General features: G+C 45.6%; 1 protein-coding gene across 1 annotated transcript in view; it reads left to right on the top strand.

Annotated features, from left to right (window-relative positions):
- Window positions 1-20,472, top strand: part of Il20rb (interleukin 20 receptor subunit beta) — a 28,401-nt gene that overhangs the window by 1,703 nt on the left and 6,226 nt on the right. The window contains exons 2-5 of the mRNA XM_021208049.2: window positions 9,693-9,819; window positions 11,479-11,669; window positions 16,223-16,347; window positions 18,277-18,427. Coding sequence (XP_021063708.1) covers window positions 9,693-9,819; window positions 11,479-11,669; window positions 16,223-16,347; window positions 18,277-18,427 — 594 coding nt within the window. The remainder of the gene's footprint in view (window positions 1-9,692; window positions 9,820-11,478; window positions 11,670-16,222; window positions 16,348-18,276; window positions 18,428-20,472) is intronic.

The raw sequence follows: 20,472 nt of genomic DNA, 5'->3' as shown, positions 1-20,472 counted from the left end.
CTCTCCCTCTCCCTCTCCCTCTCCCTCTCCTTCTCTTTCTCTCCTAAAATTGGACCTATGACCTAATGCATTTTGATGCAGTTGCTCTGCTATTGAACTGTATTCTCAGAGCCTTGTCTCTGCTTGTTTTTTGTTTTGTTTTGTTTTGTAACTTCTGTGTTTCAGTCGGAGTCTCCCTACATTTTCAAAGCTGCCTTGAGCTTGCTCTGTAACCCAGACAGGGCTTGAATTTGCAATCCTCCTGCTTTGCCCTCCCATGTAGATCGAATTCTTAACCTGTGCCAGTAGACATGGCTTAACATTTCTGAGTACACTGTATCTTCTAGATTAACAGTAAAAGTTCTTCAGACACATCAATCTGCAAGGCGAGTCTGATGATCCCCATTTTACACCAGTCATCAAGACACAGAAAGGTTCAGTTCTTTGTCCAGGTATTTGATCGATGGGGGAGTTGGAGTTCAACTCTGATTTAGCAGCTCCAGACAAAAGTCCTCTGTGTGCTGTCCGTCTGTGGAGATGGAGGGGAGACATAGATGCAGGTGAGAAAAAAAAGAGGGATGGCAGAGTGAAGGGATTAAGGGGATGAAAGCCTTTCCTAATGAAAGGGTGGCAGAAGGAGAACCAAACAAGCAGAGGTGGCCAGAGGGGTCCAGGGAGGAAGGGATGCAGGCGTTCCTGCCTGGAAAGTTTGCCCTGTGGCTTCCTGGAGGATGCCTTCCTCCCCTGCAGGCACCTGAGATTTTAGGAGACAGATGTTTGGGAGATGTGAGTCTTAGAGCCACTAAAAGGACCTCAATAACTGAGAGATTAGGAGAGCCATCAGGCCTAGGCTAACTCCTTCTGGGAGTCAAGGTGTGTGTGGCTCCCTTGCTCAGCTTCCTTCATGTAGTGCTTCTGAGCTCCTTTTCTGTGATGGGCTCTCAGCTAGGTGCTGATTAGAGATGAGCAAAACCATCCCCTGTTTACAGTAAACATAAAGCCTGCTAGAGAACACACTGCAGCCTTCAACATCTGGGGGTTTAATGTATTTTAAACTGTTCTTTGTCCACCGGAAGTAAGCTCTAGGTCAGTGTTCCAGTCTCAGATGAACACTGGAGCCCCATGGGGAGCTTTTTACAAATGCAACTGCCAAGGCTATGGCCATGGATCCCAGATTCATCTGGGGAAGCAGCCGAGGCACTGGGAGTTTAAAAACTCCCTGGGTGGGGCTCTTTAGAGAAGTGGATGCTTACAAGACTGGGCAAGGAGAATGCAAGATGAGACAGGAACAACTCGTGGTAAGCAATGAAGTGCTTAAAACAGGATGGGGGCCGGAAAGTAGCAGAGCATCTTGGGTTGGATTTTGGAATGGAAACAGTTGTTTGTGGAGGAATTGGCAAAATCCAAATCGAGTCTGGGATTTTTGTGTGATCATTGACCCACAGTGTTCCTTAGTTTTGATAACTGTGTCGTTTGAAATTTGTAGATCTAGAGTTATTATTTTAAAGTCTATTGACAAGGCTGGGTGTGGTGATGCATGCATTTAACCCCAGCACTCATAGCAGAGGCCAGTGGATCTCTGATTTTGAAGCCAGGAAAGGCTACATAGATCCTGTCTCAAAACAAAAACAAATAGATCCTGTCTCAAAACAAAAACAAAAACAAAAACAAAACAAAACAAAAACCAACCCCAAATCAAAGCAAACTGACAAGAGGAAAATGGAGAAGGGGGCAGGGGAGTGACAAGAGCCGAACAGACACAAGAATCAACCTGAAAAAGTTTCCATAAGCCAACAATGGAACACCTGAATAACAAATGAAGTAGCATTGGGTTTTAACTATAACGTGATATCAGTACCTAGGAGTCCATTTTATCTGTGTAAATCACTGGAAACATAGCCAACAGTGGAGGACTGCCTCTTCCTTACAGGAGAATTCCAGTTCAGTCAAAAGAGACTCAGATTATAGCTGTAGTGATTGCTTAAATGAGCTACCTACCAACACCTGTCAAAATTAATGTATGAAAGGCTGAAAGGAATTTACATACTCTCACATGTCTCTCCCAGCACATTTATTAACTTTAACAGGTAAATTGGTAGCTTCACAGATCAAGATTAACATCTGATAATTACACATATTGATACTGTGTCCTGTGCATACAAGGCAAACTCGTACAAACATTTTGCAACCGGTTGCTTGGACTTGCCCTGGTTTGGAACACGTAGAAAGATGGAAATGAGTGCCTAAAGCAAGAATGCACAGTAGACTTTGCCTGAGAGTTTTGGTGTATCTCATGGAAGAGGGCCAAGTGGAGCATATTAGGCCTTGGGGACATCTTTGTTGCATCAAGGTACACGGCAGCACCCTCACTCAGCCAGAGAAATTATTCACAGCCTCAGACCAGACTCCACTCACTGTGTTTGGACTTCATAGGGCAAGGCAGTGGTTGAGGACATAACTTAGCATGTGGGGAAGCCAGGGGTCTCACTATGAGGTCATAGGCCAAGAGATGCTGCAGCCTTGTCTGGAACCAGCAGCTTACCAACGCTGACCTGAACATCTCCCTCGGGGTGCAGCCACATAACTGAGACCTGTCTCCAGCTAACATGACAAAAGGGACAACCTAAGACTGATCTCCCCACTGCCCCCAGGAAACTAGGATGGGGTGGGGCTTCATTGATCTTTGAGAAATTCGTGAAGGATACAGAAGGAACTGGGTTTGGCGCACCATCCTGTCCCTGTAATGGGATGTAATGGCAACAAAACAAGCAACCCTTAATATCTTCAGTGAAGCCTGGTGAAAACAGACAGACCCAAACTGAGACCAAATCTATAAAACAACCAACCCAGTTGCTCCTCAGAAATGTCAAGGTCATAAAAGACAAAGACAGAGTTTGAACAGTCTGGGGGAGACTTAACTAGATGTGACAGCTACGCGGGGAATCCGGGACTAGTTCCTGGAAGAAAGAAAAGCAAGCACAGAGGGAGAAAACTGGGAGAAGTGATTAGAGACTGACCATAGCCGGTGACCCTGCAGTTATATCTCGGTCTTACTTCACAGTCCTGCTGTGGCTGTGGATGTGTGGGAGGATGGATGAGGGTATACGGAAGCTCCCTCTGCTACTGTGCAGCTGCTCTCAAAGGCTGAAATAATTTCCAAATGCACTGTCTGCCGAGTTACGGGAGCACCTCATGTTGTTAGCATCACTGTATCCCTTCTGGAGGTTGGAGGGGCCAATCTGTTTCCTTGCCACTCTGAGCCTCTAGCAAGCCCTTTGGTTCCTTGCTCACAGCCCCCGTCCATTATCTACATGTCACCCTTTGTAAGCAGTCACCTATTGAAAGAAAGACACTTGGGCCCATTCCAGTTCAATTTCAAACATTCATATGCACATCTTACATGGGAGAAATTTCCATTTCTCTAGGATAAATGCCCAAGATCACAACTGCTAAGTCAGATAGTCACTGCATGCTTAGTTTTAAAAGAAACTACTAAGCCTTTTTTTTTTTTTTTCTGAATCAATGTGCCGATTTACAATTTTACCAGCAGTGTATGAGGGAATCCATCTTCTCTGTCCTTGCCAGAATTTTGTTTTATAACTTTAACTACACAGCTATGCCATCCAGATAGCTGAGTGGTGCCATCTCGTGCTTGCATTTCCTCCATAGCAAATGATTTAAAAATCTTTAAACAGAATTTTACTTGCACGTATGGATGGGTGTTTGTGTGCCCTTGGATCCACTGGAGCTGGAGTTACAGTGGTTGTGAGCTGCCGTGTGGGTGTTGAGAATTGAATCTGGGTTCTCTGGAAAAGCAGTCAGTGCTCTTCACCACTGAGCCATCAGGCCTACTCTGATTTAAGTATCTTTCATGTGCTTGTTTGCTATCTGTGTATTTCCTTCGGTAAAATGTCTCTTCATGCCTTTTCATTTTATCGTTCAGTTGTTTGATTTCCTACTGTTAAGTTTTGAGTGTTCTTTATGTATTCTATGCAGTCATCCTTTGTGAGATAGGTTAAGATCCACTTTGCATTCATGAGTATATAACATGTGAGGTTGACTTCCTTTGAACATACCAAACTTTCCCACTATTACTTGTTTTAGAGGCTCCCTATTCCTCTACTGAATCTTTTTGTTTCTTTGTCAAATCAAACTTGAACATACTTGAGTGGATTTGTTTCTGAGATCTTTATTTTCTCCTTTTGATCTGCGTATCTATATCTTTGCTTATACCACACAGTGCAGTCTTTTTTTTTTTTTTTAGATTTATATGTGTGTGTGTGTGTGTGTGTGTGTGTGTGTGGTCACTATCACTGCCTTTGGACACACCAGAAGAGAACAACAGATCCCATTATAGATGGTTGTGAGCCACTATGTGGTTGCTGGGAATTGAACTCAGAACCTCTGGAAGTGCAGTCAGCGCTCTTACCCGCTGAACCATCTTTCCTGTCCCATATGCAGTCTTAATTACTGTCAGTTTTGGAATGTATGGATTGGTCCCTTCACACTTACTCTTTAAAAAAGAAGAGTACCCACGTGGAGGTCTGAGAACAGTTTTGTGGGGTTGATCTTCTCTCACCTTTACATAGATCTTCTCTCACCTAGATCTTCTCTCAAAGGTTCTAGGGATCCAAAAGAGGTTACCATCTTGTCACCTCTCAAACTCTTTCAGACTTGTTTTAGTTGGGGCTGTGGGTTTTGCTCAGTGATACAATACATGCTTAACATTCACAAGGTTCTGGGTTCAAATCCCAGCAACAACATATATGTAAAGTACACACACAGATGCACACACATATACACAAATTCACATACCACATAGATATCCACATAGACAAACACAGGTACATACACAGATATACACACTATACAATGACAGATAGTCAGATACACAGATGCACACACATACATACAAATACATACATATACATACATATACACACACAAGTTCACATATACACAAGCCACACAGACACACAAATGCACCAACACACAAATATAAACACCATACCAACACACAAATGCACAGACAGGCACACACAGATGCACACACATACATACAAATATTCATACACACAAATACACCTACTACATAGGCAAACAGAAACAGACATATATACACCACACAGACAGACACATAGACACATAGGTGCACAGACAGACATGCACATACATAGACATACATACCACACAAACACATACATAGACACATAGAGTTTTAATTAGTCTAGTTCCATAATCTTTCCTTTCTTTTTCTTGTCCTTTTTATCTTTTAAAGTAATGAGGCAGATCTAATTCTGTAACAGCCTGGCTTCTTATGTAGCCCAGGCTTCTTTCTAGCTTAATCTTTATACCTCAACCTCCCTACTGCTGAGATTATAGATGTGAGTGTCTATGCTTAACTAGTTCCATAGCCTGAGGATGGCAGAGGGCTTTGCTGTGAGTTGGAGACTAAGCCAAGCTACATATAAGTTCCAGGCCAGCCTTGACTTCATAGTGTGACTCGGTCTCAAAAGAATAAAATCACATCATTTGAAAAGAAATGTATGAAACTTGAAATCATTATGTTGAGTAGACTCAGACAAATGCTATTTTCTTTAGTATGCAGAATCTAGGTTGGTTCATCTATTTGTCATAAATAATAAGACATGAAGGTGAAGTGTGGCTTTTTGTGAAGGAAAAGTGGACTACTGGAAGCAAGGAGAGAGACAGAAAGGGATGGCAAGAGGATGGTCAAGAATGTGCTGTGCACATTTGAGAGTTTTGTGAAGGGTGTCCTTTTGTACAATGAACATAATGACAGAATCAGAAACAGAAAAAAAAAAGAAAACAAAAATAAAGAAGTTAGGCCTGGAAGGTTAAGAAGTCTCCCTGCGGGTGTCCCAGGTCTTTTCTTCCAAGTAGAGGGAGTGCGTTAAAGATGAGGTGAAGGTACATTGTCAGAGTCCCATCACAAGACACCAGCCAGAACGAGTTCTCAGGAGCATCCCTTCTCCCTCATGTTCACAGGACTTGATGCCTGATAACCAATAGTGGGTTCCCATCTAGAGGCAGAAACAGAAAAGTCCCAGGTAAAGACCCCAGCTCATATTCTGAATGCCCTGTCATTGAGAACACCACTGTGACTTGTAATGGCAAAGGAGCCAGGCTCTGAGTACTGAGAGAGCATGTACAAAGGAGAGGAATTGGTTGTAGAGGTCTGGGTGGTACCCAAGGCTGAGTACATGTAAGGCTGAGCTTCGGGCTGTCTGGAGGCCATATCAGTGCAGGTACACCTTGGCTGGCCATTTTTCTTCTGTGCAAACTGTAATACTACCGTGTATATACTCTAGACACACTGCCTTCATCCTGTGCCTGGGATGGGCTCATGGGTTTGCAATCTTTCCAAGGTGGAGTCTCTGAGCTGTTTTGGTACCCTTCTTTGCTAGACTATCTCCATAGTAGACCTGAGTCAGAGCTTCCCACTTGGCTGCAGATGCCCCCATTGACCTTAGTGTTCACTAATTAATGTGTCCTGGTGCCCAAGCATGGGAAAAAGATGTGATGAGAAACTGGTGAGAGCTTGAGTGAATTTTCCATGAAGAAGTGGGAGGCTCAGGTTTATGTGGTTGCATAAGATAACATATTCCAGGGCTGAGTCGAGGCCTGAATCCAGGTCATTTTGGCATCAAGATTATTATCTAGACTCTATAAGGAGCTCATTAGCAAGTCAGCAAATAAACTGATTGAAAATGGACAGTAAAATTAAATAGACAGTTCTTAAAACTACATGGTACCAATGACCTGGAAGTATGTGAAGCAATATGAAACATCACTAATCATCCCAGAGAAGCAAAATAAAAGTAAAATAAGGTATCACCTCACCCCAAACCGGGGATGTAGCTCAGTAGAACACTTCCCTAGGATGTGTAAACTCGTGGGATTTTATCCCCAGGACCATAGTAAAAGTGATTTTCATTAAAAACTTAAAAATAAGCCAAAAGTTGGTGTACACTATTACTGAAAATGTAAGCTATTATAATCCTTATGGAAAGCAGTATGGAGGTTCCTTAATATGCTCAAAGTGAAGCCATCATATGACTGGGCTATCCTACTACTGGGTACACATTACATCCAAAGGAAAATTTAAAAACTGTGCTGAGACATCTGCTACACTGTTTATAGAAGCCAAGATGTGACCTAAATGTCCATCAACTAAGATGTAGAGGAATTTTAATTCAGCAACATGGCTGCTCTGGCAAGGATTCACATCTAAAAATATGATCTGTCCAGAATGTAAACACACCCTGGGTTATAAAATGATCTGGCTGGAATACATGCACCCTTAGTACACACCTTTAATTCCAAACAATGAAGATAAGGTTAGTTTGTAGAAGAAAGCAGCCATGCTTGAAAGTGATCTAACAAGGTGATTAGAGTTGATCTAGTGTATGTTTAGAATGGAATGATAATTGAGGGGCAGACAAAGTGTCGAGCCAGAGAAAGATTTGACAGAATGAATCAGAGATAGAATACGCCCAACTTACATGAGAACAGCAGAGGAAGAGAGGCTACGTAAGAGCAGTAAGAGAGAAAAAAAGGGGGTGATGTGGTCGTAGATGGGTAGTATGTGTGTGTATATGGCAATTTTACTGGGACAGTTTTACAGAAAAAGGCTACAGAGAGAACAAGGTAGACACAGGTGAAGACAGAGAATGAAAAGGAGCCAGAAGATTAGAACATATTGTCAAAGTTAATATGAGACCAGGCAGACCAATTCTGCCAGAAGCCAAGAGAAGCTGGATTGAATCAGTCAGCTTGAAAGATTAGATTGAAGGAGGCTAGAGGCTTCCAGGTCTAGGCATAGTGATAGAACAGAGAAGGAAACGCTCTGGGATCAGCTGGGCAGAGCTCAGCTGAAAATAAAATCGACATTTACACTGATATGTAGATAAAAATACCTATACACAATGACATACTGTTTGGCCATAAAAGGCTGACGTAGACGATCAGATATTACATTAAGTGAAATAAATGAGGCACAGAAAGACAAACAGCACAGTCTCACTCATAGGTGGACTATCAAAGAGTTGATCTAGTGTATCTTTAGAATAATAATGGTAGCCAGAGGCTGGAGAGAGTAGTGGTTACAGAAAGCACCTGGGGTCTGTGGCATAAGGAACCAATCCTTCACAGTCCAGAGGGTGTGCCATCACCCCACACTGCACCCTCTCCAGGCCATCCTATGACCAGTATTAGTCATACATAGGAGAGAGAGAGAGAGAGAGAGAGAGAGAGAGAGGGAGAGGGAGAGGGAGAGGGAGAGGAGAGAGAGAGGTGTGATTATCATGGTGGAGTTGCGAATAGACATCCAGTTTCACTCCTTTGGAAACAGCTCCGCATCTGGCTGGCTTCCAGTCTTTCAATGTCTCATTAATGTTCTTTCAGCCATTTTTCTTTGTTCACTAACAAAGGATCTGTCCCACATGTTAAAAGTTCCCCATAAGCCCTGTGGTAAGATGAAAGTCCTGAGACTCCCATGTTCTGGCCTGGAGAGCTTGTTTCCAGATTTTTCTGTGCTGCCCTTTCATCACCATACAGATAAGAGACAAGCCTCAAACAGGAGATCGGTCAGCAGTTATTAAGTTACAGTTAGATAGCAGAGCTTATTCTCCTGTCCTGTTGCATAGTAGAGTAATTTGAGAAGAAAAAATGTATTTCAAAAGGCCCACAAGATAGGATATTTGAAGGCTTTTAATCAAAAAGAAATAATAAGTGTTTAAAATAGGCTTGCTTTGATTTAAAATAACACATCGTGATCATGTGGTAAAACACCACATAGTTACCCACAAATATAATGGGTATATTTTTTATATGTTCATTAAAATAAATAGGGCCAGTGAGATGGCTCATTGAATAAAGGTACTATTGTGAAAGCCTGCTAACCCATATTTGAACCTGATTCCCATTGGTGGAATAAACCCTAAAGCTGTCCTCTAATGTCCATATATATATACCATGGAATATGCATCCACACTCATATACACTAATAATAAATAAATTACGTAAAAAAAACCCTATCATGCTGGGCAGTGGTGGTGCACACCTTTAATCCCAGCACTCAGGAGGCAGAGCAGGTAGATCTCTGAGTTTGAGACTAACCTGGTCTACAGAGTGAGTTATAGGATAGTCAAGAGAAACCCTGTCTTGAAAGAAAATGCTCTTGAACAAATAACATGCCTCTGTTTGTTTGTTTGTTTAATGGGGAAAATAATGGTTCTTCTATTCAGTGGGGTCATGAAAAGCTGGGCATAGTGGCAAACATCTTTAATCCCAGCACTCAGGAGGCAGAGATATGTGGATCTCTGAGTTTGAGGCCAGGCTGGTCTACAGAGTGAGTTTTAGGACAGCCAGGACTACACAAAGAGACCCTGTCTCTAACAAACAAACAGAGGAGGAAGAAGAGGAGGAGGAGGAGGAGGAGGTGGAGGAGGAGGAGGAGGAAATTAAGTGGGGTAATCCTGTAACAATCTGGCAATGATCTATATAGAGTACAAGCAATATTCACTAAAGCTTAGCTATTATTGTCACTACAAATATGCCCTGTTGTCACAAAGGCACAAGTGTGATAAAATTACAGTCACGGTTGATGAACCTGTAAGACTGTTCATCTGAAGCTGTGCTAGCTCTCACTGTCGCTCAGAGGTCAGCTTCTCTACTTAATTTCATCCCAGATGCAGTGTCCGTTTTACCTGCCCCTCAGAACCTCTCTGTACAGTCAACCAACATGAAGCATCTCTTGATGTGGAACCCAGTGACCCAGCCGGGGGAGACAGTATTCTATTTTGTGGAGTATCAGGGGTGAGTTTGGTTTGGTTTTGCTTAATAGTTTTTCTTCCTTAGATAGCACTTCTGAGAAGGATAGCCCTCCTTCTCTACTCCAGGAGGCTTTGAGGCTCAAGAATAGATGTTTTACCCAGTCCACCCCTTAGTGGTAATGGGTTTGAGAGACCCAAATACATTTAGGCGCACCTGTTCTCAACAGTAAGAAAATTGGTGAGTTTGGTCCTCAGCTGGGATGGACAAATCCAGAGAGCTAGACCCTTTGAGATGTAGGAGGCCATAGTTTTCTTGACTTATTTGAATAAGAAGTCCAAATAAATAAGTCTTGACCCTAAAGTTCTGCTGGCCCAGGGGTGGGTGAACTTGGGTCGAGTTTTCCCCAGATGTCCAGGCACTAGCAGTTGCTGAGAAGTGACTGACAGGATCAGTGCTCAGCATATTTCATTAGCAATTGTAAGACCCAAGGTTAACCTGTAAACGCACTTCTCCAATGACCAGGTAACTTTCTAGATGTTAGGAGCTACGGTTCTTGGAAAATAACAAGGCCGCATGGGAAAATATGGTGGCCATATGGGTTTGTCCTTAAAAGCCTCTGCAACATGTGTCTTGAAGCCACTCAGCTGGGAATTCCAGCGAGTTGCGCTGACCAAAGTCCATCCTGGTCGGTGTTTAGTTAAAGCTTGCTTCAAATTTGGTTCAGAATTGTGAAACTGGTTTTTCTCTCGGAGAATCTCAGGATTAACACAAGCACAAACAGAGCCCTACATGTGTAGACATGCTTCTAGGGTCAGGGATACAAAGATGCACATTTGTAGATACAGGGAAACTAGTGTCTAGAGGAAGAGAGAAACAAATACCCTGGGTGTGCCCTCCTCAGCTCCTAGTAGCTATTTAGGTTTAAACTAAATTGAAACATGTTGCTGAGTACCCTTCTCCCTTTTTCATATGCTCTATAGCCACAAGTGGCCAGTGACTACCCCCACTGAACAACACTGACGCAAAGCATTTCAGTCATCACAAAGAGTTCTATTGAGCAGCAGAGTTCGGAGCCAAATTCGGAGTTTTGGAGTCCCAATAGGAAGCTGTGAAGGCTGATGCAAAGGAGTTGAGTGTGCAGCTCCTTCGTCTTAGATGGTGGCCTCTGTAGGAGGCAATACCCTAGCTGTGAGATAGCAGAGGCAGGACTTTTGAGTCAGTGAATATCTCAGTAGAGGCCATAGACAAAGAGATCACCAGCATTTCGAAGGAGTGAGCAGCAGGTCAGTAGTGCAGGAGGAGCAGCATCCCTCGAGGGCACGATAGGAGAAGGCCAGTGTCTCACAGGAAGTCATCAGGGAGCGGAAACATCACAGTTTGCCGAGTGTGCAGTATTTGAGAATGGAATCTCCCCGGCAGAATGTGGAGCATGGGAAACCACAGTGTGGCAAGGCATGGTGGCAGCTGAGATGGGAATGGTGACAGTGGACATAGACGGGGACAGATAGAGACTAATGCTAAGGTTTCTGAGGAATAAAGGAGAGTGGTGGTCGGGGTGGGAAGGGAGTAGAGGATCTGGAGCTGGGGAGAGAATGCTTGTTCTACTCATGCACGAAAGCATAATGACAGCAATTGCTGCCATCTTCTGGTCTGCCTCCAAGGGCATGCTGTGTGACTCCGTGTCTTCTTCACCTTGGCCAGGGAGTACGAGAGCCTGTACATGAGCCACATCTGGATCCCCAGCAGTCAGTGCTCACCGACCAAAAGTCTGGAGTGTGATGTCACCGATGACATCACCGCCACAGTGCCATATAACTTCAGGGTCATGGCCATGCTGGGCTCACAGACTTCAGCCTGGAGCAACCTGGAGTACCCCTTTAACCGAAATGCAAGTAAGGCACAAACCCTCCTGCCCTCATAGGAACTACCTTCAGCGTCAAAATAACTGGTGTACTTATAAACACAAAACCTTACTGACATATTTTTAAATTGCTGACTGTCTCACATACTGTTTCTCTCTTTCCTCACCTTGGGAGTCAGTCCTGACTGTCCTCGTTAGGGTCCACGGGTATGGGCATTCTGGTACTGGCACTGGGAGTCCTACTCTGATGGTGCCTCTGTAAATCTTTCCCATCGGGAGCCTCCTTAACCTCATACTGCTGAGAGAGCAGCTTCGTTGTTTAAAAACATCTGTACATTTGATAGCCACTAGAAACATTTCCTTGCTGTGGTCGCTGGCAAATAACTTTTCTATTGCCATTATAACTGGAAAGTGGTTGAAAGGGAAGAGGAGAGTCCAGGTAAGTGGCCAAGGGCAAGCCATGGCTATCGTGTAAAAGGACCTGTGTGTGATGTGGTGAGGGCTGGATGGGCAGTGTAGTGGATGAAGCAGCTGGTCCTATGATAAAGCCTGGTCAGGAGATGGGAGCAACGGAAGGAGACAGGGTCTGGGCCATGTCTTTCTTACAGAACAAATACTATGGCCACTGTGAGGAAAGTGACCTGGAGTAGGGTAAGGGCAGAGGAAGAACAAGAGGGGAACTGAGAGCTTTCAGCTAAGCCAAGACGGTTTCTGCTCTCTAGAGTATCAGAGGAGGTACGAGGAAGTGGAAGAATTCAGGAGACATGGCTGCATTTAAAATGGACAGAGCTTGGGGATCGGTTAATGAGGGATGGGGTGGGGAGACTGAATCTAGCCTCTTACCTGGGTTGTGAGAGTGCTAACCAAGGGACTGAACCCAAAAGGAGCAGCTGATCTTGAGGGACAGGAGACCCTCTCTCTATGTGTTGTTTGGAGCTGAGTTCCTGTGACATGCCATGCGGTGGATGTCTGACTGGCAGCCGGAAATCAGGCCCTGGGGCTCTTGGAGATGAAAGGCAACCACACAACACCAAGTTACATTAGCTCTAGGCCTGGAGATGATGTGAATGTCCAGGGGCAATGTGGGGAGGATAAAAGAATGCAGGACAGGCTCCCAGAACCTCGGGGTTCAAAATGCAGACAGAGGAAGGATTGGAGTAGGTGGCTGGGTAGGGAGAAGGGGCAGAGAACTTCTGATAAGCTTAAGGAGGCCCTTGGGTGGTGCTTGAGAAAGTGACTTGGCTGCAACCACCACACAGAGTGGACTGTGTGGAAACAGAAAGAGGCAGCTCCTTGTCTGAGGTGGGAGTGGGCGGGATGGTAGGAGGTGGTACTGGGGAAGGCAGGGCCTCCAGTGGCCCATTTTCTTCCAGTGGCAGAAGATCTGCTTGGAGTGAGGGCTCAGGAACATTAGGTCCCAGTTTCCAGTAATGGAGTAAGTCAAGCCACTGAGGACAGAGGATGTTGAGTGGAGGTCAGGAGGGTTTGGATGCTGAGGCATCCCAAACTGGCCCTGAGGAATTATGAGGCTTGGTTCAAATCCAGCTTGGAACTTGATAGCTGTGTGAGTCCAATATTTTGCCTCACGGGATAGCTGAGGGGAAGCACATGAACTGTTGTTAATATTATTACTGTTGTCCTGGGGATACCGGAGCTGAGAGCCAGTGAGCAGATGAGGAGCATTGGGTTGTTGGAGTGGGAGCCAGGGAGGCTGTTGTTGCCTTATGTGGACTTCTCTGCTGAGCATCTTTCCCGGGCACCGGGAAGACTTGGCTGAAGTGGCGGGAGCCCAGTGTAGGCACCTGGAGGCTCACGGACACTGGAGGACACTGCAGCTCTTCCTCTGCCCACAGAGTGCAGGCAGCGCCCAGCCCTGCTTCCTCTGGCACCTGGGAGCCTGAGACTCCAGCCAAGAACTCCTCTGGGGTCTGGCAGCTATTGCTGGAAGGAAGGCTAGCCAGGACAGATGGAGATCAGGGAGTGCCGGCAGTTATTTGGGAGGGGCTGGGCAGTGAAATCTGTGCTCAAGAGGCCAGCATAAACAGGAAAAGGTCTTGCTTCAGGGGCATCTGAGGGATAGGAGTTCGCATGTGCTGAAGAGAACAGAATCTCAAGAATCCTGTGGGCTTGCTTCATGTGTAGTGAAGACGGCAACCTAGCTGGTACTAGTCCTCTCTCTCTCTCTCTCTCTCTCTCTCTCTCTCTCTCTCTCTCTCTCTCATTTTTTCAGGACAGGGTTTTTATATGGAGCTTTGGCTGTCCTGGAACACACTCTCTAGACCAGGCTGGTCTTGAACTCACAGAGATCTGCCTGCCTCTGCTTCCCAGGTGCTGGGATTAAAGGTGTGCGCCACCCCACCCCCTGGCTAGTACTGAATCTCCTAAGGGCATTCCACCTGCCTTTTCCATTTGAGAGGGTCACCCTGACTTCTCTGACACATGGAAATCCACAGGAATAACATTTACCTTCTGTGGGTGGATCAGTTGAGCTGAGTATACTGAGTTTGTAGGCCAGAGGTTTCTGCCTGAGTGCTACCAGGAAGGAAGGAAGGAAGGAAGGAAGGAAGGAAGGAAGGAAGGAAGGAAGGAAGGAAGGAAGGGAGGAAGGAAGAAGGAAACTCTAGACTGAAAAAGATGGCATTTAATGGCCCAAATTCTGACCATACGTGGAGTGGGCATTCTCTCTTTGCAGGTATTACAGAAGCAGTGGTGCTGTGTCTGAACTAGCTACATTTGCACAGGTGGCCTGACTTCCCGAGTCCTCTTGTCCCTTCAAGAGGCAGCTCACTAAACCCAGGGATATTTTCTCCAATGAGGATGGCAAGGGAAAACCACTTTGCTCTCTGAGTACTTCCTCTAGGAACTGCCTTTCTTCTCTATGTCCCTTGGCCTCAGTCAGAGGGATTTAACCCATGGCACCTCCCTTCCTACTTCCTAAGCCAATACCAATCATCACACAGGCCCTTTTGGTCCTGCAGTGTCTAGATTGATGTCAAAGGAGGGGAGATAGCCTGTATGCACCCTTCTCTTCTTGGCCCCTTGGTGGCAAGGTGTCTCCAGGGGCTGGCAGCCTCTGTTAGAGAACTTGCAAAATGTTAAAGATGGTGTTTGGGCTTGGGCTGTGATTTCTAGAACTGATCGTCAGAATTTCTTTCTTTCTTTTTTTTTTTTTTTTTAAGATTTTATTTATTTATTATATGTAAGTACACTGTAGCTGTCTTCAGACACTCCAGAAGAGGGTGTCAGATCTTGTTATGGATGGTTACGAGTCACCATATGGTTGCTGGGATTTGAACTCTCGACCTTTGGAAGAGCAGTCGGGTGCTCTTACCCAATGAGCCATCTCACCAGCCCGATCGTCAGAATTTCTAAGTAACTTCTGACTTGCTGACAGTTTTTATGTGAGATTAAGCATCCTTGGGCCAAGAACAGAAGGACCAAGCCACCCAAGTTACTGGTGTCTGCAAGACACCAGATACCATATGTGTCAGGACTCTGTGTGAGCGGTGGGGATGCACAGGGTTGGCCCTGTCAGGTATGTTCACCCCTAAGGGGCAAAGGCAATGCTAGCTGTGCTCAGCAGAGCTCAGGCAGGCAGCTGTTCAACAAGCATTAAGGTGTTGGGGATTGGTTCTAATGCTTTGAGTTAGTCAGGAATCTGCATGTCCAAATGCCAAAGGTCCTGGTCCCCAATTGGTTTTTGATCGATCAATAAAAATGCCAGCGACCAATGGCTGGGCAAAGGGAGATGGGGCAGGGCCTTTAGGTTTGAGGGGGAAAAAGGAGACAGAGAATTGCCAAGACTTGGGGGAGAAGGATGGGACATAGGAGCTGCAGGAGAGAAAGCCAGCCAGCCAGCCATGTGAAAATCCGAGTGGGTGGCCACTGGCCACGTTTTGGATTAGGAATGGGGTAGTAGGTGAAGGTTTAGGAGTTCCTAGCCTTTGAGGTAGCCAAGGAATTTTATAATTGACTGGCGTATGTATGTGTGCCTTCCATTCGTGAGAACGGGTGCACACATGCAGACCCCAGGGAGCCAAAGTGGTGGAGCTAAACTCACCCGCTACATTAGGGAAAAGTATCGGCTCACTCGGAGTCAAGGTGAAGAACAATGAAACAGGGTGGTGGAGAGAGGAGCCAGAACACCTGCTTTGAAAGGGAAAGAAAGCAACAATGTTTATGAGGACCACCAAGATAGCGCAACAAGCAAAGGCACTTTGCAAAAGCAAAAGACAACCTGAGCTCAATTCCCAGAACCCTCCTGGTGGAAGAAGAGAACTGGCCTCTGTGTTTCACATGCAAGTCCACACACGCACACGCACATGCACACGCGCACACTCCCCAAATATATTTTTGGAAAACAAAATTTAATATAAATAAAATTTAAAAAGAATCTTATGAGCATCCATGGGGCACAGAAGAGTACTTATATACATTATTCCACACACTAGGACCCTTCGGCAGACCAACCCGCCCCCTCGCCCATCCGGCCGCTGTGTCTCCACTGATGACATGGTCATTTTATCCCAAGGAAATCGGTTCTTCCTGGAGGTGACTTTGATTCTTTCTTTCTCTTGCCAACAGCTGTCCTCACCCCACCCAGGATGGAGGTCACTGAACATGGACTGCATCTGGTTATTGAACTGGAAGACCTGGGGCCCCCGTTTGAGTTCCTTGTGGTCTACTGGAGGAGGGAGCCTGGCGCCGCGGTGAGGCTTCCCGCTGACCCTGGCCTTTGAGTCATGCCTTAGAGAAGGCACACGGCTTTCTGGGGGAGAGGGAGTGTGTCTAGCTTTGCAGTGCTCATGGCATAAATGGCTTGACCAGGGTGAAGTTTACGAAAGGAGAGACGGGAGAACCAACCATCCATCCCTCCACTCCTTCCTCAAAGACCTACCTTTGTTCATCCTAGGCCTCGGCCAGAGTACCTGGGCCCTTTTCAGGCCCGGTCTATTGAAGTTCGGGAGGCTGCTTCCCTTGCTTTAATGCCCCCCCCCCCCGACCCCTAGTGCTTTTTTGATGCATTTGGGTTTTTTTCTCCCTCACCAGCTAGTCTCAGACACGTAGGGCCAACAGGGCAGGATGTTCTAGCCGAGGGTGTTCCGGATGATTTCAAAAGCGCAGAAGGTGGGCACGAACCTCTTGAGGGTGTGTGTCTTGGCAGAGTGTGGAAGTGGGGCACGGAGCCAGGAGCTAGCTTATGAATAAGACTATCTAATTATGATCCAATGGGCCGTGCAGAAAGCCTGGAAGGGAGCTACCCTTCCCCATGGGAAGGCCGCTTTAGTCTGGGGTGAGTGGGAGGCCAGCCCTCACGGAAGGGTGGTCAGACAAACAGCAGAAGCAGCACAGACCCAGGGGACACCACGCCCTGTGGAACCCCGTTTAAGGGGATATAATGGCAGAGCCTGGTGACCCACTTCAGTGGGCACAAGGAGAGCTAGCTTTCTCAGAAGGATCAACAATGGGCAACAGAGGGGTCTCACCAAATCTATGAGCGGCACCAGCACAGGGCCAGGCAGGAGTGCAATCTTCACTACGCAGGCACTTGGGCCTGTGGGAGCCTTGCTGTCTTCCCCCTGAAGGTCTTACTGTGGCCTCTCCCCTTCACTCCCAGGTCCTACCCATGCCTGTGACTGTGCCTCCCTGACTCCTCAAAGCATCTCAGACTGACCCTCCTCACCCCAGTCCTTTGTCCTCCTGTCCAGCTTGAGGTATTCGGTTCCCCAAGACCAAATCCTCCAGGGATGAACCCCATTGCTTGTGCCTTACCGGTCTAAGCTGCATGGGGTTTGGACAGACGGCTGAGCTCTGTGGGACCCCTTCTCAGTCTGGGCTGTTCAGTGTCACACAGCAGTATCTGGGGGCTGTGAACCCTCATTGGAGCGGGAGAGTGATCTTGGACCATAGCTGTGGGCAGGTGGGACAGGTTATTGGCCAATATTTACCTTGCTGGGTCAGGGCATACTAGTAGCACATTGTGTTGCCAGCCAGGCAGATGGAACAGGGTGGGAGAAATGCTAGGACTTGGCAGGAGAAAGCACGCATCAACCTCATAGTCTTTGGGGGTGGAGCCTTTTCCCCTCCCTTGTAACTGGAGACTCATTGCTGAGAGAGTGTTTGCCCTGAGTCATCTGGGCTGGGTCATACAAGCTTCTACAGGCTCCTCTACAGGCCTGGGGGTTAGAGTGGGTGTTGAGGGTTGGGCAGACAGGTGGATGGACTCTGTCCTGTTGGAGAGGTCGTTTCTAATCGCCTTTAACCCTTGTGCCTCCTGGCCACTCTCTTTGCCTTGCCCTGATTTTGCTTCACAACTCTAATCACTACAGGAATGTGTTTATGTAATATTTCTCTTCCGCATGCAAGCTCTCTGAGAGCAGGGGCTTATGTGTTTCATTCGGTGCTGTATGCCGAATTATATTACTATATTTTTATATCCGTATATTAGTACAGGTCTAATAGCTATGAGTGCGTGGATGAAGAAATGAATGACTTCATGAATGTCTGAGAAGGAGTGTTCTCTGTCCTGGAATGTTCTGGAAAGGACTACCTGCATTTTTTCCTGCCCGGCTCTCCCCGCCATCTTCAGCTCTGCTGCCCTTAGGTACTAACTGTGTCTCGATCTTTTTTTAAAAAAGGAACATGTTAAGGTGGTGAGGAGTGGGGACATTCCGGTGCACCTAGAAACCATGGAACCGGGCGCCATGTACTGTGTGAAGGCGCAGGCGCTGGTGAAAGCCATCGGGAGGCACAGTGCCTTCAGCCAGCCTATGTGTGTGGAGATGCAAGGTAAGGTTAACCTGCTTGTCCCTGGGTCCCCGCACTTGGCAGCCTTACCAGTGCATGCCTGGATGCCCGTTGGGTATCTTTGGTTCTGAGTCTTTCCCCGGCTTTGCTTCCAGGCTTGGCGGGTTCTAAGGTAAACTCTGGCTCCCCCATGGGTAGAAGCCCACCCTGGGGACTGGATAGGGTTTCTTGAGCAGTTGACTGGAGCTGCCCCCAAAGCTACCTCCTCATGGCACACATTGTTACAAGACTACCTTGCCAGATCTTGGAAGGAGGGGGAGGTATCACACGGTGTAATAAAATTACAGCCTCTTTTGTCTGGAAGGAATTGTAGAGTCTATAGAGTCCTCTTTTTTACTAACTTTTTTCACTTGAATTTAAACAATTTAAAAATTGTGTTTGTGTTGTGTGTATACGTGTGCATAGGTATGTGCGTGTGCATATATATATGCATATGTGTATATGTCCACACATGCATATGTGGGTGTGAAGGACAGAGGCTTATATTAGGCATCTGTTCTCTTTCTCTTTTTCTATTTTATGAGGGAGCCTTTCTCACTGACCGCAGAGCTAACTGACTAGCTATGCTGTCTGGCCAACAAGCTCCCGTGACTCCCAAGCATCCATGTTATAGATGTGCACAGCCTTTCCTGGCTTTTATATGGGTACCATAGATCCAAACTGGGCTCCTAATGCTGGCTTGCTGGGCACTTTACTGTCTGGCGACCTCCCTAGACTCTCTGTCTGCCTCTCTCGCTCACCATCTTAAAAAAACCTACAGCAATTAAAAACTCTTTGAAGAGAAACAAAATCTTACATCCCATGAGCCCACCGTGCAAACACCACTAGTTACATTTTTCTTCTTAGCTTTAAACATTATTGTTTTGAATACATAGTCTCTTCATATGGCCCACAAGTGAATTATCTTCTCCATGTCTCTTCTCCGTTTACACAGTTCCGGCATCCTTTCCCTTCAGTATGAGTTTCTTATGTAGTCTTGTGAAGACATTTGAGTCCATATACATGTAAATGGGGACATGTATATATATATGTATATATATATATATATATAAAATACATATATATATATATATATATAAAATCTTTTAAGCATGACTGATGGCATATGTACTGTTCTGTATCTTGCTTTTATGTATCTTGTAGATGTTTCTGAGTGAATAAAGAAATTCCATCATCCTTTTTCATTACCAAATTCTATTCCATTTGTATATGTGTATATATATACTTGTGTGTGTGCATGTGTGTATGTATGCTTGTGTGTGTGTATGTGTATATGTATGCTTGTGTGTGTATGTATGTCTGTGTGTTGGCTAATTTAATTGATCGGCTATTGATAGAGTTAGATTCCCCCCACCAAAATTTTTTCGTGCATAATCACTTTTGCTAATACATTATACATATATATGTATACATGTATATATATATGTGTATGTATGTATGTATTCATGTTTGAATGATAAATTCCTGGAAGTAAAATAGCTGGGTCAAAAGACATGCATTTAACTTTGATCCCGTTGTAAATGCTTTCCTCTTCAGTTATCCCCCATATGAAGACATGCTGTAGCACAATATGACAAACGTGTTGTATCTGGTTTTTCACAAATACATTCATAACATTTTCCACAAACACCTTCTAAGTAACATTTCTTGGTACTTAAAAAAATTATTTGTCAAGCTTATGAAAAATCCAAACAATACAGAACTATAACCAGTAGGCCATCCTCTATCCTTCCTCATGCTGCTCAAGAGACTTGCTGTTACAATTTGGATACATAGTGTCTCCCCACAGACTCATGTGTTTGAACAATTGGTGTCTGGCTCACAACACCATTTGGGAAGTTGTAAAACCATTGGGAGGTAGGGCCTAGCTGGAGAATGTGGTTCTCCAGGAGGTGGACCTTGAGGTCTAGAGCTCAACCCCACTTCCTGTCCTGTTCCTGGAGCCATGGGGATGTAAACATACAACTTCCTGTTCCTGCAGCCACAACTGAGAACCATTTCCATGACCACACCTTCCCTGCCAGGAT

This window comes from Mus pahari, chromosome 10 (assembly GCF_900095145.1).
Source record: "Mus pahari chromosome 10, PAHARI_EIJ_v1.1, whole genome shotgun sequence".
NCBI classification, from domain to species: Eukaryota; Metazoa; Chordata; class Mammalia; order Rodentia; family Muridae; genus Mus; species Mus pahari.
The sequence above is the reverse complement of the archived record's forward strand: the minus strand, read 5'-3'. Positions and strand labels throughout refer to the sequence as shown.